Source organism: Staurois parvus, unplaced genomic scaffold (assembly GCF_062004578.1).
Source record: "Staurois parvus isolate SC_StPar_1 unplaced genomic scaffold, SC_StPar_1.0 ptg000141l, whole genome shotgun sequence".
In the NCBI taxonomy this organism is placed as follows: Eukaryota; Metazoa; Chordata; class Amphibia; order Anura; family Ranidae; genus Staurois; species Staurois parvus.
In genome coordinates, this window is record NW_028317937.1 from 722,092 (window position 1) to 748,172 (window position 26,081).

Consider the following 26,081-nt stretch of genomic DNA (forward strand, 5'->3'; position numbering starts at 1 on the left):
CGTGGAGCCCCCCGGATGCCCAGACTACATGGGGAGCAGTGGCAAGATTGTTTGGGACTTGGTGTCATCCTTTCTCCATATGGGGTACCACTTACACGTGGACAATTTTTATTCAAGCAAGCCAATAATTAGACATTTGTACAATCTTGGAATTGGCGCATGTGGCACCATGCGACCTAATCGCCTGGGCTTCCTCCAACGACTTGTAAATACCCTTCTTAGAAAGGGGAAAAAAGCCTGCTTAAGAAATGAGGAATTGCTTGCAGTGAAGTGGAAGGACAAACGGGATGTTTTCGTCCTGTCTTCCATTCACGCAGACACAACCATCGAAATTGCCACTGCAGCTGGTGTTGTTGAGAAGCCCATCTGTGTCCACAACTATAACCTTAACATGGGAGAGGTGGACTTCAAAGACCAGATGATGAAGCCGTACTTAGTTTCCTGAAAAGCCAGACACTGGTACAAAAAAAGTGTCTTTTTATTTATTTCAATTGACTCTATATAATGCTTTTGTGCTTTACAAAGCAACTGGACAAAGTGGATCCTTCCTAAAATTCCAGGAAGAGATCATCACGGTCCTTTTGTATCCAGAAGGTGCTGTGGCCCAAACCCCCAACCCAGATGCAGTTATCGGCTACATGAGAGGCATTTTCCCGATGTCATTCCTGGTACCCCAACACAAAGGACACCCCAAAAAAGATGTGTCTGTAGCAGACATGGAATTAGGCGTGACACCACTTATTTTATTGTCCCTCCTGTCCTGGCCAACCTGGTCTCTGCCTCAAGGACTGCTTCCATCGCTACCTTACACTAGTGGAGTATTAGGGGTACAGCACAGCACAGTTCAGGGCACATATTTTCACAGGGTCTCGAAAGATTTTAGGTAGTCAGGAAACTGGCTATCACATTTGGAGAAAACATACAATCTATTTTAAATAGTTAAAGTTTAAAAAAAAATAAAAAAATAAAAAGTGCAAATCCCCCAAAAAGTTAAAAATTTTAAAAACCAAAAATAGTTATAGTTTTTTTTGTTGTTGTCATTATTGTTACTGTTCTACTGTTAAAATGTTACTGTTTTATTGTTAACCAGTGCTGGTTTCTTTGCAGGAATGCCATTCAGCTGCAGCACTGACCTATTTATTCTGACAGCAACAGGAATTTGCTCTTAGAATATAAGTTAGTGTGGGCAGTGCTGTTGGATAAGATTTTTCATCCGCAGTTAAAAAAAGCATATAAGCCGAAGCATAGGGGCCTGGGGTGGCCAGTGGTTTGATGGCCCCTATGCTTCGACATATATATTTTATAATATTTTTTGGCACATTTCATGTGTACCCACCATTAGAAGTGGGTGGATGCAGGGTGGTACAGTGGAGGAAATAAGTATTTGATCCCCTGCTGATTTGGAATGTTTGCCCACTCACAAAGAAATTATCAGTCTAAAAATCGAATGGTAGGTGTATTGTAACACTGAGAGACAGAATAGCAACAAAAAATTCAAAAGAAATGCATTTCTAACAAATTATGCACTGATTTGCATGTTCATGAGGGAAATAAGTATTTGATCCCCTATCATTCAGCAGGATTTCTGGCTGCCAGGTGTCTCTCATATAGTTAACAAGCTGATATTAGAATCAGTCTCTTAAAGGGAGTGCTGCTAATCATTTTCTTACCTGTATAAAAGACACCTGTCCACAGCAGCAATCAAACAATCAGATTCCAACCTCTCCACCATGGCAAAGACCAAAGAGCTGTCCAAGGATGTCAGGGACAAGATTGTAGACCTACACAAGGCTGGACTGGGCTACCAAAGTATCGCCAAGCAGCTTGGTGAGAAGGTGATTGGCTTTCAGGTAAAAGCAGTCCTAGTGGCTAATTAGCTGTAGGATTGCTTTAACGAGCAGTGGGTGAAGTTGCCCCCCCCTCCCCCACTGCCTTCCACAGCCTTCTCGGGAACCTGAGAACACAGCCGGTGTTTCTGCTAGCTGACCATAGAGCTGATTGGAGGCTGGAATGGTGCCAATCATCTCTATAGTCTTAGAAATTGGAAGCTACGAGCATTTCATCACTTCAGTTTCGCAGGACATAAACAGCGCCATTGGTAAATTGGGAAAGCATCTGGTCACACTGATCTTGGTGAGATTAGATAATGTAAGGGCAGAGGAGATATCTAGTTGAAATTGTGAAATTTGAGTTTTTTGGATATTTTTTGCCAGAAATTAGAAAATATCGGGGATTTTTTTTTTTTTTTAAATTTCGCTATAGTGCTGTATAGCAAAAAATGGCGTAAATTGCAGTATCTATACCATAGTTTGCAGATGCTATAACTTTCCCACAAAGCAATCAATATACACTTCTTGGGATTTTTTTTACCAAAGACATGCAGCAGAATACATTTTGGCCTAAATGTACGAATAACTTTGAATTTCTATATATTTTTTATAGCCAAAAGTAAAAAATATCATTTTTTCAAACTTTTCTGGCTATTTTTGTTTATAGCGCGAAAAATAAAAAGCGCACAGGTGATCAAATACCACTGAAAGAAAGCTCTATTTGTGTGAGAAAAAAGGACATAAATGTAATTTATTTTTTTTATTATTATTTTATTGAATTTTTACATTTCATCCATTTCATCAGTAAAAGTCTGAGAGAAAAGTCTTATTAAACTGTTATCATCAAAAAATACAATACTTCCCAATTCCCCCCACCCTACCCCAATCACTATATCCCCTTCCCTCCCCCCACCCCCACCATCCCTCCCCCTCCACTCTGCATCTCTCCCCTCTCTTTGGGAGTCCTAGGGCTTTCTTCCACTTCTATTTCCTAAATATTTTCCATTAACTTAAGCTTCTTAAACTCCTCCCATTTTTTCCATTTCTCACAAAAGCATTCTATTTTATCCTCATATATATGGTATAGTTCCTCCAGTCTATATATCTGATCCACCTTTCTTATCCAATCTGATGTTTTTGGTGCTTCTTGTTCCCTCCAAAATTTGGGGATCAAACTTTTTGCTGCGTTAATATAATGCAATAACCTGAAATGTTTGTATTTTTTAACCGTTAGCTCTGTTCTATGTAAGAGACATGTCCCTGGGTCCTTTGGTATTTTTATCCTCATTACTTCCTGTACCTGATGTATTATTTCCTCCCAGTATTCCTGAATTTTATAACACACCTACCAAATATGTACCACTGTGCCCAGTTCCCCACATCCCCACCAACATAAAGGTGAATTGTCCCTATTTTGTTTGTGAACTATATTTAGTGTCATGTACCACCTCGCTAAACATTTATAATTCATCTCTACATTTTTCATATTTACATTTCCGTGTGTTAACTTATAAATCTTTATTTTCTTATCCTCCTCTATCATAAATCCTAATTACCTTTCCCATTTCTCCATATAAGCAGGGATCGTGTTTGTTGTCAGCCTCGTAAAAATTTTATATATTTTTGAAGTTCCATGTTTCCCATCATCCCGTGTACTAAATAAATGTTCAAATGGGTTCCACTTTTATTTTTTCCTTAAGGGCCTAGGGAGTTTTTCTATAAAATGTTTCAGTTGACAGTACCGCCACTCATCCACTTTAGTAAACAGGTCAGTCTTCCTTTTAATTTCCTCTAAGGGACAAATTTCCTCACCTTTCATTATATCTCTTAATTGTGCATCTCCCTTTTTTATCCATTTCTCTGCAATATTTTCATTCCCCGTTGGGAAAAAAATCTGTGTTTACAATAAGCATCAACATTGAATTGAATTCTCATCCCATTTGCTTGTGCATTGTGTCCCAAATTTTCAAAACATTTTGTGCAAATGTACTTGTGCTATCTATCATTCCATGACAAAGAGGTGGTAACCATATTATCCTACTAAGATGTGTTTTACTTAATGTATTTTCTATATCTATCCAACTTTTCCCTTGTGCATTATGTGTCCAATCAAAAATTTGTGATAACAATACTGAATTGTAATATCTTTTAAAAGCAGGAACACCCAATCGCCCATTCTCTTTGTCTCTAGTTAAAACTTTGTAACTTATTCTAGGTTTTTTATTCCCCCAAATATACTTTGTCATAATTTTTTTCATTATTCTAAAATACAATCCTGGCAGCTTTATTGGGATCATATGGAATTTATATAACATTTTTGGGACTATTACCATTTTTATCAAGTTTATTCGTCCTATCCAAGATGTACCACCCGTCCCTAGTTTTCTCACTTCATCCTTAATTTCATTTAATAATGGGATATAATTTGCTTTATATAAATTCTTTGAGGATACGGTTAGATTTATTCCCAAATATTTTAGTTCTTTTTCCTTCCAGGAAAAAGAAAATTCCTTTTGTAAAGCTTTTTTCTCTCTTCTTGGAAGATTTATATTCAAGATCTCCATTTTAGTTGGGTTAATTTTTAAATTAGACAGATCCCCATATTCCTTCAACGCTTTCATTAAATTGGGTAGTGTTATCCTTGGATTGCCTACATGAAACAGCAAATCATCAGCATAAGCCATGACTTTATGCTCTGTCTCTCCTATCCACATTCCCTTTATATCTATGTTATTCCTTATTGTTGCTAAGAGGGATTCTAAGGACAGGACAAACAACAAGGGTGACAATGGGCATCCCTGTTGGGTCCCGTTATACATCTTAAAGCTCTCTGATATTTCCCCATTAACCTTTATTGCAGCAGATGGTTGACTATACAAATTCTTTATCCATACTCTCATTCTTGGGCCCATCCCCAGAGCTTTCAATGTATCCAACATATACCCCCAATCTAATCTATCAAACGCCTTCTCAGCGTCTACAGACAATAACAAAACGGGGAATTTTTCTTTTACTTTTTTGTATAAGGAATAGCGATCTTAATACATTATCCCTACCCCCTCTTTTGCATATAGTTTAGTGTCTATATTTAGCAAGGATATCGGTCTATAACTGGAACACTGTGCACTATTTTTCCCTTCTTTCGGTATCACTGTAATATGAACTTGTAGGGACTCCTCTCTCATTTCCATCTCCCCTCCCAATGCATTCATGTATAAACTTAATTTAGGTATCAATTGATCTTTAAATTTTTTATAATATCTCACACTGTACCCACCTGGTCCAGGACTTTTCCCTGCTATAGTACTCTTCAATGCATTTTGAATTTCTTCTTTTGTTATTACTTTCTCAAGGGATATTAACTGATCTTCTCTCAATTTCGGTAAACCTGCCTCTTTTAGATATACCTGTCTTTTTTTATTCTTTCTTCTCTTATGGACCGTTGGGGATTGATGTTATATAACTATAATAGTCTTTAAATACTTTTGCCAAACTTTTAGTAGTATATCTTAATTCTCCCTTATTATCTCTTAGTTTTTCTATGTAGTTCCTGCCTTTCTTTTTTCTTTGAGCTAAATATTTTCCTGGTCTATCTCCCCACCTATATCTTTCACTTATCATCTTATTAAACACCCTCCTCTTATCTTCCTCCAATAAATTGTTTAATTCTTCTCGTTTTTCTATTACATTCTGCTTGATCTCTTTTGTTATTTTCTTTTTATGTATCTGTTCTAATTCAAATAGTTCTCTAAGGAGTGTATTTATTTTCTTTTTTTTTTTCGCCCCAATTGCTATTAAGATTCCTCTAATGTAGACCTTATGGGCTTCCCGCACTGTCGCTACAGACACCTCTCCATTCTCATTTCTTTCAAAATATTGCTCTATTTCTTTTTTAATCATCTGCTCCGTCTCCTGATCCTGAAGAAGTGTCTCATTTAATCTCCAAGTATTTGTCTTTTTTTGTTCTCTTCCCCATATCAATCTCATTGTGACAGGTGCATGATCCGATAATGTTGTAACTTCTATGTTTGCTTTCACCAAAGACTCTATGGGGTTTATTTACTAAACCTGGTTGACTCAGAATCTTGTCCACTTCTGCATAAAAACCAATCAGCTTCCAGGTTTTATTGCTGAAGCTTAACTGAACATGCTGAGGTTAGAAGCTGATTGGCTACCATGCACAGGTGCCCAAGAGTCAACCAGTTTTAGTAAATCTCCTATTATGAGTCTATGATCTAGCACAGGGGTAGGCAACCTGCGGCTCTCCAGCTGTTGCAGGACTACAAGTTCCATCATGCCTCTGCAAGTCATAGCTGTAACTGTCAGTTTTGTAATGTTGCAATGCCTCATGGGAAATGTAGTTCCAGAACAGCTAGAGAGCCGCAGGTTGCCTACCCCTGATCTAGCATTATGTAATCCAATCTTGAATAGGTCTTATGTGCATGTGAGTAAAATGTATAATCTCTATCCTTCAGATTTTTAATTCTCCAACTGTCCACCAAGTGACATTGTTGTATTGTTTTCCCCAATATTTTCAGGTATTTATTACCCTCTCTTATCATATGTGACGTCGTATCCATCTGAGGATCCATGCAACAATTAAAATCTCCTGCCACAATTAATTTGCCTTTTTTAAAATCTAATAGCTTCCTCAATATATTCTTTAGATAAACCTCAGGTTTTTTATTAGGACAGTATATATTTGCCAATGTACATTCTACTTCCTGCAATTTCCCCTTTAAAAATAAACATCTCCCCTCCGGGTCCTCCCATTTTTTCTTCCAATTTAAACCTTATATTCTTTGCGAACCCTACTGCCACATCTTTAGCACGTTTGGTTGAAGAGTCTACGTAAAACCATATTGGGTAATGCTTAGAGTATAATTTCACCTTTGTTTCTTGTATTAAATAGGTTTCCTGTATAAACACCACCTCAATAAATCTTTTTTGTATTTCTCTAAGTATCTTGAATCTTATCTCACTTTACACCTCCCTTTCCTACTCCCTTCTCCCCCCCCCTCCCCCCCACATTTTCCACCCTATTGTTTCATTCTCTATTCCTCCTTCGAGCTATCTGCCACCCCCATTCATCCATGTCTCCCATCCTCCCTTCCTCTTCTTCCCATCCAGGAATAGCTATTTTCTGCAAGTCAAGTCTCTCATAAAAGTCTTTCATGTCTTCGGGGAATCTCAGTCTTGCTGATCGACCATTTTTCCACCCAATTAGACATGCTGGGAATCCCCAGCTATATCGAACGTTCTGCTCTCTCATATGTTCCAATAGTGGTTTCAGCAGTCTCCTTCTTAATGTTTCTGCTGCTAGATCAGCAAAGATCTGTAAATTTATTTCTCCATATCTAATTTTTACTCTTCCTTTTATCTTATTCCATAGCTTTTCTTTATCTTGATAATTGTGAAATTGAGCAATTACATCTCTCGGTCTACCTTCCTGTTGAATTCTTCCAATTCTATATACTCCATCCATTTTGATAAACTCTGTTGTAGATCTGTCCATTTTATTGTTCCGCACTTTCCCTATTGTTCCCCTCAGATCTTCCCCTTGAGCAAGCTCTGGTAAACCTCTTATCCTTATATTGCGCCTTCTTTCCCTATTCTCCTGGTCTTCCAGTTTAAGTAGCAGGGTCCTTTGTTCTCTTCTCATGTCTATTAACTGTTTTTCAGATTTCTGTATAATTTGGGCATGTCTTTTTACTTTTCCTTCCGTCTCTTCTACCCTTGACGATATTTGCCCCAGATCTCTATGTATTTTTGTTATTTCCTGTTTTATTGATCTTTCAAGTCCTTTGAACATTTCTGCTATTTCTACCTTAGTTGGCAATTGTGAGCTGCTCCTGGTCTTCTGAGTTTTCCGTATCTTTCTCCTCTTCTATAATTTGAACAGGTGTTCACTGATCTCCCTCCCTTCTATCGGTGGCACTCACCATGCAGGTCCCAAGTCCGCTGCTGTAAGTGTGGAGCCTAGAAAGCATTATTATGATGATGATCACACAGTACAGAAGGTGCCATATGTCTGTCTTTATACAGCGTATGGCTGTATCTCTGTCTGTGCCTCAGAAAACAGGAATTGTTAGCTTGCCTGTGCACTGGGTTCCCATTGCTGCCTGTGTCCTTGGCCATCTCTCTGTTGAATCACTTTCTGCCACTGGGCTACATCCTCACCTTCTGCCCTTCTCAGAGGAGGAAAGAATAATCACTCCGCCAGTGAAAGTCTGTGAGCAGCCGCATCCGACCGCCACTGATCAGCGTTGCAAAATGCGGAGCGGCTTCAGCTGCCTGTGCTCGAAATTAAAACAAGAGTCCCTCTCTGCTCCTCGCCTCCTGGGCCCCTCATGTGAACTAATGGGGCCCAGGGAAAATATAATTTATGTTTGAGCAGGGCCAGCTGTACTGCCTTATCAGCTGCCCTGGCTGTGGCTGAAACCTAAGCAGCATTGCACCCTAGGCGGCTGCCTAGTTTGCCTAGTGGTAGAGCCAGCCCTCCTGGAATGGAGGAATCTGTCCTATCTTTATGGGTATGTGGCCAGCTGAAAGTGGTTGCAAACCCTGGCCTGTACCCAGTGAAGTGACCAGCCTCAGGTGATACGCAGAGGTGAAACAAATCCTCCTACATAAGTTGTAACTGTTTATTTGAAGCCATTTGTTCTATACATCCTTGTAAAACTCAGAGATAAAAATAATTTTTCACACTCACAAAGCAGGGGGTGAGTAGCTGCAGTTACACATTGTACAAAAGGCCTGAGAGCTGATTGAGGGAAGAGACATCCTCCTGGGCTGAGGCTGTCAATCACAGGCTATGTGCTGGAGATCCCTCCCCTATCACCGTTTTTCCCTTGGTGTCAGGGAAAGTGACTCAAGAGAAATGAGACAGCAGACAGAAATTACATTTATGCCTAGTACACACAATGAAAATATCAGACAAAAAAAATGCATTTGGAGCATTCATTAGATAATCTATTCATTAGTACACAGCTTTCAAGAGCCAATTACAACAGTTCATGTGAAATTATTCGAAGAGACAAGCATAAAAATGTTTTTTGTACGATTTTCGTTTTAATCAGTACAGTATTCTTGCATAAAAAAATCGAGTGACCAAGACCGCGCATGATTGGAGAGATGAAAACAACCCGAAAGGATAAAGGGCAACGAAAACAATCTTCGCTTACAATGAAAATGTTCTGGAACAAAACATTGTTTTCAGGACAGAAATATTTTTAATTGCAATAATGGAAAGATAATGGAAAGATAATCTTATTGCTACGCAATGTTGATTCTAATCTGCAGATCTTCTTATAAAGATATATACCCTGTAAATATTTTTTTTTCATTATAAATGTTGACATCACTACTGATTGCACACAGGTATGTTGCTATCCACAGGGGAAGTTATACTGGATTGTACGAGAAATTTTCGTATGCTTAGTAGCACTCTTGTATTCGATATGAGAGTAGCATGCTAAAAAATAGGAACGATCACTCTTTTTCAGATTTTCTCATCATGTGTACCAGGCATTAGTGGAGAGAGGCAAAAAAACACTTTAAATATGCTTTGTTCAGATTTCATGAAGTTTACAACCATTTTTATATACAATTGATATTTTACAGTAATAAGTGTCAATCCAGCTATATTAGTTTGACTACCCAAGTAGCAAAGCTTCATTAACTAAATAGATAAGTGGATCATGGATTAAGTATTTTGGAGGATTTTACTGCTTTATGTTTTTAATATTATTATATGGATTGGGTTGTTTGGGTTTAAACTCCAAAAAAAATGAATTTGAAATACTGAGTGTAGTGTGTTCCATAAAATAAAACGATAACCCGAAAAGTTAACAGGCTATTCATTTATCTCTCTTAGTATGCTGGCATTGAACCAAGTGATGCTGTCAACACAGAGGTAATGATCTCTCATATTTCTAAAAGTTTATGTGTGTGCTTCTGTGCAGCTGCTCTACTATTATAAACTTGCAAAATCAGCAATTGTGTAATTTCATATTGGAATTGTTCATGTTAAATTATGAAGAAAAAGCTACAACATTGCATTACATGCCTGAGCAGATGAGAAATTGATATAATTATGTCAACATTCCATCCTTAAATTCCAGGTTGAAAAATAAAGAATACCAGCAGTTCTGTACCCCCACATGAACACATGAGGGGGCTCCCAGTTCTCCATTTTCCCTATTTCAGTGGAATTGGGATCCAAAATAACTAATTTCTCCATACCAGCTTCTGGTAAAACAGAAAACTGAAATTAAGTTCATAGAGGCTTATTACCTTTTATTCTTCCAATAGAAAATCATAAATAGTTGATCTGAAAGTCAAAATTCAGACATTGTTTCCAAGTAGGTTCACAGTATTTCTTCTATATACAGAAATTTATATTTCTGCATCCTTGAACATGGGTAACATCTGTTCTTGGTTTGAATGAACATCTTGGGAGACTTCTTGATAGGAAATTTACCATAGGTACCAGGAGGACTTTGTCAGAAAAAGGTCACCAACTATTCTCTGCATCCTAAAGCTTTAGGTTCCAGAAGTAATTGCGCCCAAGAAAGCTTTCTTAAGAGTCAGATTCTATAACTTTCAAATTTGTTTGTAATGAAAGGGAGGTTCTGATAGATATCCCAAAACCAAAGGTAGGTCCCACTTTGAAAATCGTGGACATATAGACAGTCTCTGCTTTCTTTCTTCCCTCAGGAAATGATCCACAATATCTAAAACCTGAAACTTATGGGCTAACAAACCCATTGCCCTAAAACCTAAAAAAACAGCATAGGTTAAACAGTCCACTGACCTGAAACCTGGAAACACAACGCATGAGGGCTAAAACAGATTACTGACCAGCTGCCTTGACTGACATTTAGTACATATGGGTTGAGGACTGTTCCCTGAGCACAAGGAGATCCTCACAGTGTCCAATGGACCCTCAGAGAACTCTACACATGTGAGGCAACCTGTGGGAAATGGATTTTCATATAGCACAGGTAAGGGGTTTGTTCTTCTTGCTTTCACAGTCCAATATAGCAAGGATGTAAAGAGAACAAGACAAATTGAGTGGGAATTCAATTTATTTATTGATATAAGGTCCTATGGGAGAGTGAGGCAAAGCCAAACATATGTGTATGCTGCCTTGAGAAAGTCAGGGAAAACAGTTATTGCAGCCTGACCATACAAGTATAATGATAAATACACTGACTATTTATTCCATCAGCAGAATAGTGATAGTGGTTCCAGAAGCATGGTTAAAGTAGCAAATAGTAAATATGACAAGAGTATTGCCCAGTCTGGTCATTTTGGGCAGATCTAGTGACAATCATTGTGCCAGTGGTAACTCTGTAGAAACTATTGGCTGAAAACAGCCATTGGTTCAGCTGGTGCCATTGTTGTACACTCTTGGCATCCCTCTCTTTCTTACCTCTGAATAGCATGAACAAAAATTCTCAAGCAATCCATTTATGCCTCAGGCTGTATCCAGTGGCACCAAGATTTGGTTAAATTATGTCTCTCCATTCTTCTCTTCTCTGATGTCTATAGTGTATATAGTGTCTACAGTGTAATGGCCTAGAGCAGTGATGGCGAACCCGTGGCACGCGTGCCACAGCCGGCACGCCGAGCCTTATCTGTGGGCACGCCAGGAGAATACCGTATTTTTCGCTCCATAAGACGCACTTTTTTTCCCCCAAAAAAGGGGGGAAAATGTCAGTGCGTCTTATGGAGCGAATATAGAGCGGCCGGTCCGGTATTTCCACCGCCGCCGTGTCAGAATACCGGGCCGGCCGCTCAGCTCTGCAGTGGGACCGTACCTGTCCCTCTATCCAGCGGCGCGCTGTCTTCCCGGCTTCTGTAGTGTGCGTGACAGCCGGGTCCCAAGTGCGCATGCGCAAGAAGCAGTGCTCTTTGGTAAGGCGGTACCTGGGACACATGACAAATCCCAGAAGCCGCCGGACCAATCACAAAGCGCAGCGCTTCTCGCGCATGCGCACTGGGCATCCGGCTGTCCGACGAGCGCCCACACTACAGAAGCCGGGAAGACAGCGCGCGGCTGGATAGAGGAACAGGTAAGATAAAAAAAAAACTCTGCGGAAGTAAGAGCGGGTACCTGTCAAATTCAGGTACCCGCTCCCCCTCCCTCCCCAAAGGTCAGCAGTCATCTGTACTGTCCGCAGTCTCTGGTCATCCCTGTGCTTTCCGCAGTCTCTGGTCATCCCTGTGCTGTCCGCAGTCTCTGGTCATCTCCTGTACTGTCCGCAGTCTCTGGTCATCCCTGTACTGTCCGCAGTCTCTGGTCATCCCCTGTACTGTCCGCAGTCTCTGGTCATCTCCTGTACTGTGTCTGCAGTCTCTGGTCATCTCCTGTACTATGTCCGCAGTCTCTGGTCATCTCCTGTACTGTGTCTGCAGTCTCTGGTCATCCCTGTACTGTGTCCGCAGTCTCTGGTCATCCCTGTACTGTGTCCACAGTCTCTGGTCATCCCTGTACTGTGTCTGCAGTCTCTGGTCATCCCCTGTACTATGTCTGCAGTCTCTGGTCATCCCTGTACTGTGTCTGCAGTCTCTGGTCATCCCTGTACCGTGTCCGCAGTCTCTGGTCATCTCCTGTACCATGTCCGCAGTCTCTGGTCATCTCCTGTACTGTGTCCGCAGTCTCTGGTCATCCCTGTACTGTGTCTGCAGTCTCTGGTCATCCCTGTACTGTGTCCGCAGTCTCTGGTCATCCCTGTACTGTGTCTGCAGTCTCTGGTCATCCCTGTACTGTGTCTGCAGTCTCTGGTCATCCCTGTACTGTGTCCGCAGTCTCTGGTCATCCCTGTACTGTCCGCAGTCTCTGGTCATCCCTGTACTCTTAATTAGTTTGCACTACTGTACGAGTTGTTTTTTCTAAACCAAAAGCTCGATATTCAGGTTTCATTGCAGTGTTGGCACTTTGAAAGAAATAAGTTGGTTTTGGGTTGCAGTTTGGGCACTCGGGCTCAAAAAGGTTCGCCATCACTGGCCTAGAGGCTTTTGGATCCTCTGTGCAGCCTGCACAATTGATGATGGTGTGCTTGGCATACAGAGTCTAAGGAGCACCTGGTCTTTACCAGAGCAACTAATGGATTGTGCTGCAGGACACTTCCCAGGTTGTAGTCCCTAAGCATACCTATGCAGGCCACAACAGACCAGATTCAGAGAGGCAAGAGGTAAAATGAAGTTAAACCCCAAACCAAACATATGATGTATGGCAGCATACCAATCATTAGATGTGGTGGTTGCATTAGTATTCACCTCTTTTTTTAACTGGTGATCTGGCCAGTAACACATTTCCTGTATTAGAGTGGCTACACTCTGGAGGATGAAGGAGCAACAGAGACACCTTGGGACAGCAGCACTGTTAATCTGGGGGGAGGAGAGTATTACATGGACTAACAGATTAACATATTGAAGCAACCTCCAGCTAACACTTTTAACTGATGTAAAAGTCTCACATTTTAAAAATTAAAATAATAAACTAATACTAAACTAAATAAAAAAATAAATAAAAATTAATACTAACCTGCTCTGTGCAAGGATATTGCATACAGTGGTCCCTTACCTCTTCTTTTTTGGTCCTCCGCCAGCGCTGTTTGCTCCACCTCTACTTTGAGGCTGTGTGCATCTATAGACATATACAATGCGACTTTGCCCTGCCTTCTGCTCATAGGATTTGACTGACAGCAGCAGGAACCAAATTTCGTTTAAAAAAAAAACTGAGCTCAACGCAGTGATGAAGCACTCAGCTAAGATCATACTATTTCCTTTTTCTTTTTAAACAAACTTTTTTGAAATGTCACACAAACATCTCATGAAGATCAATTGCCAACCGCACAGTGGGAAGCAGTGGATTACTTTGCTTGCACTGAAAAAATGTACTGCATGTAGTACTGTTTCTCAATGCACCATACCCACACATCACAATGCAGATGTGTGAACCAAGCACACAGGAGACAAGGCATTTTGCCTTGTCCATGTGGTGGACTGTGCTGGAATAGCTGTCCAAAATAGTCCCACCACAGCTGGTGAGAACCAGCACTAAGCACCAGTGAATGTAGCACAGACAATGCAAATAGGTAAACTAAAGCAAGTTTACTTGCCCAAACATCTCCCAAACATTCTTTGTGTGGTTCTGTGATCAGTTGCTTTGATCTTCTCCCCAATGCCTTTTATTGTGATTACTGTATGATGATACTGTATATTGCTTTAATCCCCCTGAGATCATCCACCCTTAATTAAACAATTCTTCAACTATACATGGTTAGATATAGATGATCGCCTTACTAGTGCTCCCAAAAAAAGTCACTGGGAAACAGGTTGGAGTGCCTGATCTTGGGTGATTGCCCAATGGTAGGGATGTATCTTATCAGCACTTACCAGCTTGATGTTCCCTTTGTAGCAGGCAAAAGCTGAGTTAACAGAGGAGAGCTACTGTATTGCAATTATTTTTGTATTCTCACTAATAAAGACCAACACTAATAAAGACTCTAAAGCAGAGTCAGGTCCTGGTCAGAGACCTTCCATTTCACTCAGAATTGCTACTGACCATGCATCATAACTGATGAATCTGTGGAGAATTCAAAGACCAGTGATGGAAGTTTTTTGGCTGAAATCCTTTAAGGGAGTTAAGAGGGGGTTTTTGTGCTGGGGTTCTGAACAGATGTGAAGAGGAGCTCCACCCTCTTTAGTCAGGTTAATTTTAAATATTGCATATTTATATACTTTTCCTTTGCATGTATGGATATTCAAAGTGAAAACAGCTTTGTCTTGTTTACTAAGCTGAACATTTGCTTTGCTAAGTAAACAGCATGGTTCAGGGGCGGACTGACAACTCATGGTGCCCCCGGGCAGTAGGGGATCATGAGGCCCCTGTGTCCTTGCCCAAACTCAAAAAAGCCTATGAAAAAGGTACCAGGGGCATCTCATAGGGCCCCCTACTGACCCCGGGCCCTCGGGCAGTGCCCAAGTTTCCAAATGGTCAGTCCGCCCCTGGTGTGGTTGATTTACTAATGAAAAATAGGCAGTGCACTTTGCAGGTGAAGTTGCGCTATACAAGGGAATTTGCTCCAGAGCAGGCCCGGACTGGCCATAAGGCACACCAGGCATTTGCCCAGTGGGCTGGGGCTGCTTGGATAGGAGGGGCGGCCTTTCACTCCCTTCAGTGGCAGCAGGAGAGAAATGCTCGGTTTGGTTCCTCTTTGTGCCATCCAGCTGCCCCTTCTATCCATCCCCTGCTGCCCTGAGCTCCTGTATGCTCCCCCTGCGGCTCGCCCTCTACCCCCCACCCCCGAATCTCCTGCAGTGCTGCTGGGTTCTGTCAGAATAGACTGTCCCCAGTGCTGACAGTTCCCCTCCCCCCCACCACAGATGGGAGAGGAGAGAGAAAGCTGGTCCTGCCCCTCCTGATCCCCCCCCCCTCTCCTCCTGTGTCTGCCCTGCCCACACTCCCTGGCAGTCTTCTCTCCCTCCCCCCTTCTTCTTTCTTTCTCTCTCTCTCTCTCACTTCCTTCTTTCTCTATTTCTCTCTCTTTCTGTCTATCTTTCTCTCTCTCTCTGTCTTCTCTTTCTTTATCTTTTCATTTCCTTCCTTCCTTCCTCTTTACTTTCTTTCTCTATTTCTCTCTCTCTCTCTGTCCTTTCTTTCCTTCCTTCCTTCTCTTTCTCTCTTCATTTCCTTCCTTCCCTCTCTCTGTCTTCTCTTTCTTTCTCTCTTCAACGGGGCTCCTACAAAAAAATGTAAAAAGATAATAAAATATAAAATAAAAATCTACTGACACTAGTGGTGAAACTACCAGGGTCGCTCCTGCAACCGAGCCCTGGCGTTCCACCACCAGATTCCGAGTAAAGGGTCTTCGGGCTTGGGACTGCTCAGTCCAAAATGCCCGGGCCTATTTTTCGTCCCAGTCCGGGCCTGCTCCAGAGCTTAGTAAATTTTGCAAAGAATACCCAATCATATGCAATAAAAAAGCAGCATGTTTGCTTGCATATGATTGTCAGTAGAGTTTTTCCTCATTTACAAAGCTCTGGAGAAAATTCACTTGCAGAGGGCAACTGCATTTGCAAAGTGCACAATCTATTTGCCTTTAGTAAATCAACCCCGGTGTCTTCTACTTTAGTGATTCAACCTGACAGCAGTCACAGTAGTGACTCATACCTTTTCGGACAGCTTAGTCTAAAGCTGGCCATACATTAGAACATTTTTGAACAAAAATTCTTAGTACATTCAATGAATGTCGTTCAAAATTACTTCAAAATCTTCTTTCCTTTTAACATTTGATTTTGGAAATAAATGGACTTTACTGAACGAAAACCACATGCAGTGTTAAGAATCAGTTTGAGAAAGGTCTCCATCCTGCTCCTTCAAATTTTCTCATCACTGAAAATAAACTTCAGTTTGACCCCAGTAATGATTAGAAAATTAAACATAAATTTTTGAACAAAACTCTTACTAGTGTATGGCCAGCATGCTTTAATCAGACAAACTGACCCACCAATGTTCATCTGCTGTGTTGTCTCTTTAGCTAACCCATATAATAAAAAATAAACAGTTTAAAACCATAAAGATTTTCAAAAAATGCAATGAAAAAAACTGTTTAAAAACTTAAATAAACAACATCAAAATAAACTGTACTAAAACAATTATAGCTTGCTTTTTAGTCCTCTATAATTTTTCCTATTTTTTTTTTCTTACTTTACTTCCTGTCTGCATTTCTGCTGCATTGTTTCTGTTTCTCCTTGTTCGTTTTCCCTTGTTCTAACAAATTATATTTTCACATTTTTCCATTTATGTCTTATTTTTCATAAGTTCTACAAAGCTATTGTGCCTGGAGTGGTTAGGGTTTATTTTGAGCAGCTAAACCAGTGATCCCCAAATTGTAGCCGTTGGGCTTAACTTGGCCATTTTCTTGCATTCAACTGGCCCTTGTGGTACTAATCATCCTAACACCAATGATGGACACAATTTCTCTCACTGTCAGCAATGATGGGGCATGGTTCCCTTCCACTCACACCAATGATGGGACATGAATCCTCCCACTCACACCAATGATATGACATAGATCCTCCCACTGACGTGTATGACGAGGTACTATTTCTCCCACTGACACCAGTGATGAGATACTATTACTTCCACTGACACCAATGATGGAGCACTATTCCTTTCACTGATACCAGCGATGCGGCATTACTTTAACAAACATCAATGATGGAGCATTATTCCCTCTCCTACTGATAACAGGTACATGGTCATTTTTTAAATATCAAAGACCAATGTTCCTGGGGCATTGTTTACTCTTCCTGGCCACAGTCATGTCCTTCTAAAGTTTGAAAGACAGTTTACTGGTCCCTTGTTTATAAGGTTTAGTGCCCCTCGACTAAACCATTTACAAAAGAGTAAAGTTAAGTTTTTCCTTTTTTTAGTTTTTAAAAGAGTGGGAAAGGGTTAGACTTTCCTAATCTTTTCTGTGGTCTCGGGAGAATCACACTCTTTTTTTCTCCTGATGCCCTTTGTCACCAAAACAGGGAAGATATAATATTTTAAAGTTGTCACCAGAAGAACAGAACCTGGGGGGAATAAATACAGAAAAATGTGAGGGTAAGTTTTCCAATGGGGCCTTGTTCTTGTGGCAACTGTATAAGAATGTAATTTCTTTCACTTTAGAGACATATACACTCACCTCCTGTTGTATCTACTGGATAAGACGTAAAAGAAAATCTCCCTAATCACCACCCTCCCTCCCCTCCACCTCATCCAAATGCTTTGCATTAATTCAGAATCCAATACATTCTCTGAATGGTGCCCAAACTGAGTGACCAACCTCCTGTGCTCAGAATGCATCAGGCTGACTGGAAGCTAGTGGAGATCACTGGAGTAGTCTACTTCAGTAATTTCCAGCTTCCAGGGGCATCTTCCAGGTATGGTATATTTATTTGTATTTATTTATTACAGGTGTTTATATAGTGTTGACAATGTATGTAGAGCTTTACGTCTATATTGTACATTCACATCAGTCCCTTCCCCAAGGAGCTTACAATCTAGGTCCCTAGCTCGCATTCATACTTACTAGCGCAAATTTAAACAGAAGCCAAATAACCTACTACTCATTAGAGTGTAGGTGGAAACCTGAGCAGGCACAGGGAGAACATGCAAACTCCATACAGGTAGGGTAACGGTTGGGATGCAAACCCATAACCCTAGTGCTGCTATGATGTGCCACTGTGCTGCCCTATGTATTGCTATTGTTCCAAGCATCTTTAAGTTCACAAATTTCAATCAGGATAAGACAAACTGCCCATCAAACCTGGGCCAATTTTACTCAATGCTACTAATCACATCACTGATGTTTTAACACTGGTAACTAGTTTGATTCATCCACCTTACCACTCATTCAGTGTTTGCCACCTCTTTCTGCCAAACCCTCCACTGGCTACTGCTTACCCAACAAATACAATTCAAAATACTATCAACACTATACAAAGCCATCCCCAACTCTGCCTGACCTACATCACCAAACTCACTTGAAAACCATCCTCTTCACTCCTCATAAGACCTCCTGCTCTTTCACCTCCTCCTCTGCTTGCTCCAAGGACTCTTCAGAGCCTCTCCCACCTTCAGGAACTCCCTACAACAATCTGTGCAATTATCTCATACTGAGGTTGCTTTTAGGCAATCCCCGAAAAGTCATGTCTTCAGGAAAGTCTATCTTGACTCCACCTAATAAACTACTTTTACTTTTTCCATCACCTCATTCCTCACAGTAGTTACCTTTCGTATCACTTGACCTTTCCTTTAATCTCTCATGAGCAGGACCTTCTGAACCCCCTTGTAATAAAATTGTATTGTAACTTCAAGGAAGAGTGGTATTAAAGGAAACACACTATACATTTTCTGACTGTAACTCCTCACTTCTATGATTCACTGAGCAGTTTGTGTATTTCAGATTGTGAAGTCCACCCGTGTAAATCGACGCAAGAACAAAATGGCACTGCGCTGGGAAGCTGGTCTATACACCAATGAGCCGAGCAAGTAGCTCAGAAAATGGAAGTAGCTGAACCTTGCAGTGGAGTGCATGTTAAAACTGCTGTTAATTTAATGTGTTTTGATCATTTCAAAAGAATACCAAAAGAAAGCTAGATTACTGTACTGTGCTCTTGGGGAAATCTTTGAATATTGAACATTATGTTCATACACACAGATGATTCCTGTGAAAATCAGTGCCAGATGTTTCATGCAGCTACCCTCAGGCTGCCACGGTTGTATTGCACTGTCCCTATGATCCAAGGATGGCGACTTGTCATTTCAGTAGTGGCAACTGGTACTGCTACTGTTGCAAGAGACCAAAGCTATAATTTACATTTTGCAATTGGAAAACACTGGATTGCCAAAGGCAGACTCAAGTAAAATAACCTATTAACTTGTTGACAGCCATTGCCATATACAAAATTGACAGTGTTAAAGCCTTTGCCACAGCCAGATTTGTAGGCAAACCACTCACGCTACCCACAGTGGTTGTGCTTGTGTAACCCATATAAAAGTCTAATTTATATGAGAGCTCAAAATCCAAACAGTTTAAAGATGAATTCCAGGTATAACTTTTTTACATAGTTAGATTGGTCCAGCTTGGACCAATGTAACTATACATATGTGATAGCTGTGGGATCCCTCAAGAAGCTGGAAAATACTGTAGTAGACACAGCTACTCCAGTGATCTCTGGTAGCTTCTGGGTTATGTGCCGAGTGGCTTCTCTGCTGGATTCTGAACACAAGAGGCTGGCTAATCAGCATGGGCACCATTCAGAGAATGCTTTGCATTTTCTTCATAATTGCAAAGCACTCTCTGATTGGATGAGGTGGAGAGGCAGGGCAGCCAGTAGGAATCTATTAGTAAGGGGCTCAATGAAAACATTCAACACTACCTAGAGGTGTTGGAGCAGAACAGCCCAGCAAATCGGCCATGACAAGGAGGTTTAAGATGCTGCTACATGTATGTGTGCTGGCACCTCTAGGTGCCTGTAGAAGTTTGCCCTGTTCCACGCAATAGTATAACCATAAGCTGTGTATATAAATGCTAAGCTGTAGTTCTGCTGCATATCAAAGGGAAAAGAACTTAAAAATTTAATTTTAAGAGGGAATTACATTTTTTTATATCAAAAATTATCAGGAAGCCTCTTTGGCAGTGGCCCATACTGATATTAATGTATATAGAAAGGTAAGAAAATACTATGATCATGTAAACGGCTTCTAACAGATGCATTAGTAAAATAACATACCACTACAGATAATTCATAAGTATTAACCAGTGGCTTGATGCACTGGACTCTATAGCTGAATATCTAAGTTAAAGTGCAATAATGGTGATCACGTTAATATTGCTTTCTACTGTAAGTAAATGTTTTTTGTTGTATAGCTACACTGCTATTAATCAAGTCTCAGCATCAGAGTGACATTTGTGTGACAATGCTTTATAGGACAGTTTTTTTGCAATGATACTCCAGATTCTTTGTTTAAGTTAATTTTCAGTTTCTATTTCTAAAAAAATAAATACATTAAAAGGATCATTAAGCTACCTTGACATAAAGAACTATTGGTGCAGTTCTTGGAAATTCTAATGCTTGTGAAAACTTGGTATATTTGTCATTGTCTACTATACAAAATTTGAGGTTCATTTGCAGCAAGCACAGTATGCTTACCAAAGTTTGTTTGAGGTATTTGTCAGCTGGACTATATAAGGGCCAGTGTTTCTTTCCAGGACCATGGAATCATCTCATCTGTTTTCTGTACCTTTGAGATCCTGATACGGATTTAAAGTAGGATTCTGGCTTTTAGTAAGTGTAACACTAAGCATACAAATTAAAATGTGCTGGAGTTCACTATGTTATATACAGTAGCAGTAGTACCAGACAACCCTATTAAAAGGGCCTGACCTGTTTCAAAAGAGAAGTATGGGTTTTGAAAAAACCCCCATTATATTCACCTAGTTGGTGCAGCATTGATCCGACTCTGCATCTGGCCCCTGCTGGCTCTGCACAGAGAACTGAGCAATCAAATGCCACGATCGTTCAGCTCCCCCCCCTCCCCTGCTCTAAGCAGACAGCCATGACTGTCAGTCTCCGGCTCTCTGCTCTACCCCACCAGAGCTCACTGGAGCTCTGGTCTGTGGAGGAGGAGGGAGGGGCTTGTTCAGGCAGTTGTTGGATCACTGAGAAACTGAGCCAGGTGCTGGTCCAGGTTTCTGGGTGGATCCCGACCATTTGGTTGGGATCTTTTCAAAGTCTGGACCAGCTTTGTAACTTTAGCTGGCTATACTTCTCCTTAAGGAAACCATATACATCTCAATTTTACTGTACAATCTTTGCACAACAAGCTTTAGATTTGATATATTTGAATATGACAATCTACAATCTGTATCTGGTAAGTCCATGTACAACATGGTTGGGGTAGATTTAAAAGAGATGGTACAGAAAAACGTTACTGTGTGTGATGAGCTTAACAGGCATCCAGAAACCACAACATTTGTTTAAAGAGTTCTGCAGAATTCCACAGCATATTTTCAATTTGAAGTGTATGTATAGCCAAATCTTCTTCTAGGATTTGGATAGAGTAGGGAAGGTTTAGAATCCTTGCCATATTTGTATTGCAGTACGTGTCTTTGCTTGGTTAGACCCACCTTCTCTATTTGTCCTGGTGACTGCTGTCACCAAGAGAGAAAGTGACAGGAAATATAAAATTATACAGTAGTTATCAGAAGGAGAGGAAAATCCTCCAATGGGAACACAAATCCTGGTGACACCTAGGAGGGGATCTCCCCTCCCTTGATAAAGATTTTCCGTTCTATCTCCATGGTATACAGACACCCATAAAATAAACTGAGAGGGTTTTTAACCTTTCCCTACTCTATCCTCAAAAGCAAGTAAACATGTTTTGGCTGTTAAATCTTCCAAAGGGAACACCTGTACTAGAGAATATCCCCTCACTTTGGAAAGATTTCCTTTTGCATCCCCATGACATACAGACACCCAAAACATTTAAGCTGAGAGAGGTTTTAAACCTTTCCTATTTTTACAAGTAAGCAAATTTTGGCTGTATGTGCACTTTAATTAGTGGTTGGATCTCAGCCTTAGGAATTACAAAAAAACTACCCTTGCAATGGCTTCCCCCCACCCTGAAAGGGTTATCTTAACTCTGGGAGATGAGGAATATGGTATAATACTTACCTTACTCTTCATTGCATCAGATGCCACCTTCGCTTGGGGTTGTGGGCGCTCCCTTGCCATCTTGCCACACAATAAAATATTATTAGAACTGCATTGTATTTAATTACATCATCCTGCGATTGCAGCTTGGAGAGCCTTATAGAAGAGGGAGGGAGTCTGCAGGAACAAGGAGTAAGGTAAGTATTGCACCTTATTTCTCATTCCCTAGACTAGAGTTAACAAGCATTTATCCCTTGCAATGCGAAGGTCATGGGCAATCCCTCATCATCCTTATGTACAATGAAGAGCTATTGGCCCTGCTTTGTACTTGATGATGTCATCATGTGACCACATCCTAGACAGCTTTACAGAAGAGGCTTCTGGGCACCTGTTGTACAGATGGAAGGAGTCTGCTGGATCAAGGAGTAAGGCTGGCCATACATTATACAATTTTCTTGAGATTTTTGTTTTAGATTTACCAAAAACCATATAATATGAGGTCAAACCTAACAACACTTTCAATTGTATCCAATTAGGCAGGCTCTTGTACTACATAGTTGAAGGTAAATCTAAAGGAAATTGGGCAGAAATTGGACAGAAAATTGTATAGTGTATGGCCAGCCTAAGGTAAGGATTACATCTCATTCCTCATCCCCTAGACTAGAGTTGATAAGCATTTGTCCCTTGCATTGCGGAAGGGTAGCTTCCCAGAGCTTGGCTTTAATATAATGACCAGGAACCTAAGTGTTAAAAGGTAGGTGAAAATTTTTATAGATTTCTCAGTATCAAGAAAAATAAAGAAAAGGTTTTTAGCTTTAGTATCACTTTAATGAAAGGTCTATGTTGCAGAGATTCCAATGTATCTGAGTTATTGATTTTTTTTTTTTATGGGGCTAGCTACAAAACCACCAGCTTCAATAGCTACACGTTATCCAGTATAGGTGCTAGTGATCATGTTACACCTACATTGTAGCTGTAAAGAGGTATTGTAGCTGGCTACAATACTTAAAAAAAATCAGATTACTAACTGCTTGAAATCTCTGCTACTAAATTGCAAATGTGACTTGGCCCAAAGGGTGAAAAAAATGTAAAAATTGTGAATTGATTTTTGGAAACATTTGAACTTGAAAAGTTAATTTATGGACCTGTTTGCACTTTGAGGATTCTTGCATAAGAGTGCCTGAGTCTCTGCAACATAAACATCAATGTTTTGCTGTCTCTGCATGCATTGCTCGAATGCTGCATACAGCTGCCTATAGACATGAATGGCTGTACACCACTGTACTTATGTAAACATGTGTACAGCGTAGGGGCATATGGCAAAAATGTAAAATGTTTTATTTTTTGCACGTCTGTATGCCATATTCATGTTCATATAAGTACTGCAATATACCAACAGTACACATTCATGTCTATGGGCGGCTGTATGCAGTACCTGGTCTGCCAGGGCTGAGGGGGAGACACTCAGATTTACGTTGCATGGGCTCAGGCATGTGCAAGAGTCCTATTGCAAAAAATCCTTTTTACTATATTTATTGCTGTTTAATGTCACTTCCATATAAAATGTCCAGCAGAGCTTTTGTTTGTAAAATAATTTGTAGGCTTAGAGTAAACCTAAATTTTCAGTCTTCAAATGTGAACCTCTGTCTTAGAATGCTAGTTACCTTGCTGTCATTCTGATCCACTGCTTCAATGATTTATGGGCTACTAATCCAGAATAAATAAGCAGATCTGCAAAATGAAAGAAAAGTCCAGAGTCCTCTTTTGCATTCTAATTCCAGGTCGATGACACAAAGGGGTTGATTTACTAAAACTGGAGAATGCAAAATCTGGTGCAGCTCTGCATGGAAACCAATCAGCTTCCAGGTTTTACTGTCAAAGCGTAATTGAACAAGCTGAGGTTAGAAGCTGATTGGCTGCCATGCACAGCAGCACCAGATTTTGCACTTTCCAGTTTTAGTAAATCAACCCAAAATTATTTAGACCAGAGACTCAACATAAAAGCCAAGCAACAAGCATTTGAGAACTAAGCAATGGCATCCCCTGTATTCTAATTCCCAACAGATTTAATTTAAATGATTAACATGTTTGACAAATAGTGACCCCTGCAGTCTAAGAAAAATAAGCAAAAGTACATTTCAAATTTTAACAACCTCTGTGAGTTCCAGTGTCCCCCAGAATACTTTCTGGTTCATCCTGCTGTCCTCTATATCACTTATGTGATTTGTAGTGATGTAGAGGCTGACAGATGGAGGTTGACACTCCTGGAAGTTCTGGTATCTCAGCACACTTTGAAGGATGGTTCCTTAGCAACAAAGTGGTGCTCTGTAGCATAGGCAGCAGTAGAGTATTTACATAATGATTTTCAGGCAACAGCTTTATTTTGAATCTGATATTGGCTACAAGGTTGTGTTAAGGGTCCTGATACAATCACAGCTTCTTCATGCTTCCCCATCTAAGGGAGCATGTGACCATCTTCCCTTTTTCCCTCTATGCACAACATCTGAAAGGCCAATCAGCAGGCTTGAGCTCTGGCATACAGTCACACATTCCTTAGCCCCGTGTAAGCACTGGCATAGACTAACACATAACCTGCACAGGGCTTTCTACTAGCATGTGTGGTGGGCAAACAGGGAACCAGCTATTTTACCCCCAATGGATGACATGTTGGGAAAGGTCCAAAGAGTTGAGGGCATCTCTTTCATTATCCACTTGTAAATGGGATAAGGAAACTGCTTGTGAACATCTCTGTTCCATAAATGTCATAATAGAGGAAAGTAGGCAATGTTCTACAAGGCCCATCCCTTGTATCCTCTGCCCTGGTCAGAACTGGTTAATATGAAGTCATATAGAGCAACTTTAGCTCATAAAGAGTAATTATATATAAAATATAGACATCACAGTCTAGAAAAGTGTTTCACAGAACAAAATTGAATTACATAATGCATACATAGTAGTTTCATACATGAGAAACAATAACAGGCACCAAGGGGTTCTTCAATAAAAACACAAATCTGATAGATGACCATGACCCCACAGGGTAAAGGAACAGAATAAAGCTTTGTGACCTGCGGTCAGACTCACAAGCTAGATCAATGCGGCATGCTTTTAGTTTCATGTAAAAATGGCTTGCATTTCAGATCAGTTTGGGGTGCATTTTCGATGCTTTTGAGATGCATTTACATGTGTTTCTTCATCTATTCAATTAAGTGTTATTTTATAAAAGGTTATTGTTAAATTTCTTTGATCTTTAATAAAGTTGCACAAAGATGTAAAAAGCAAAACAAAAATCTGTTGAAATAATATATATTGTGCTTTTAAATTGTTTAGTGGTTATTCTTTAAAATGTAAAAAGAAGAGCCCAGACACCTATTATAAAAATCAGAGTTCATCCAATGTTCTCGAAATGGTAACGGAAAAGAAACTTTGCTGTTTTACATGCTAAACGTAGAAGGTATTCCAATAAACACTATGGATTTACAAATATAATGGTCACTTTCTTTGATGATTGGAAGTATAATGGTCCAGGAATTTTGAAATCCCCCAAAACCTGAACGGAGTGGAAAAGCTAGAATTGGCATTCAGGTGGGTATAGTGGAAAATAGTGAGAGACATTGTGGGGTGAAAATTGCAGTAATGATATATTAGCAACCAGTAAAAAACATGCTATACTGTAACAAACAGAAACAAATAATCCAATAATTAATAAAAGTGCAAAAGCCTATAGTAGTCATTCTCACCCAGGGTTCCCTGGAACCCTAAGGTTCCAGTCTAGAGGTTGCTAAAGGTTCCTTGAGCTGTGGTTAATTGACTTCCCATCTGATGGTGCATGCATAGCTCAATGGCCCACACTACTTGACAGAGCCAGCGATATGACACTAATGAGCATTTAAGTTGTGTGTAAACATGTGCATTTCTTTATTAAATGATTTTGGACGAAAATTTGGTTTTCAGAGATTCAGATGTATACGAATCTCTGAATGGACATAGTAATAAATCCAAGAAAAGTTCAAACGAAATTAACAAATG

The 26,081-nt window shown here is 40.2% G+C and overlaps 1 protein-coding gene across 1 annotated transcript in view; it reads left to right on the forward strand.

Moving 5' to 3' along the window:
• The window catches only part of MISP (mitotic spindle positioning), a 65,820-nt gene extending 40,279 nt beyond the window's left edge, over positions 1-25,541 (forward strand). Inside the window, exons 4-5 of the mRNA XM_089673565.1 lie at positions 9,706-9,744; positions 18,800-25,541. Of these exons, the coding sequence (XP_089529691.1) occupies positions 9,706-9,744; positions 18,800-18,889 (129 nt within the window). The 3' untranslated portion in view covers positions 18,890-25,541. The remainder of the gene's footprint in view (positions 1-9,705; positions 9,745-18,799) is intronic.
• Positions 25,542-26,081: the final 540 nt, after the last annotated feature.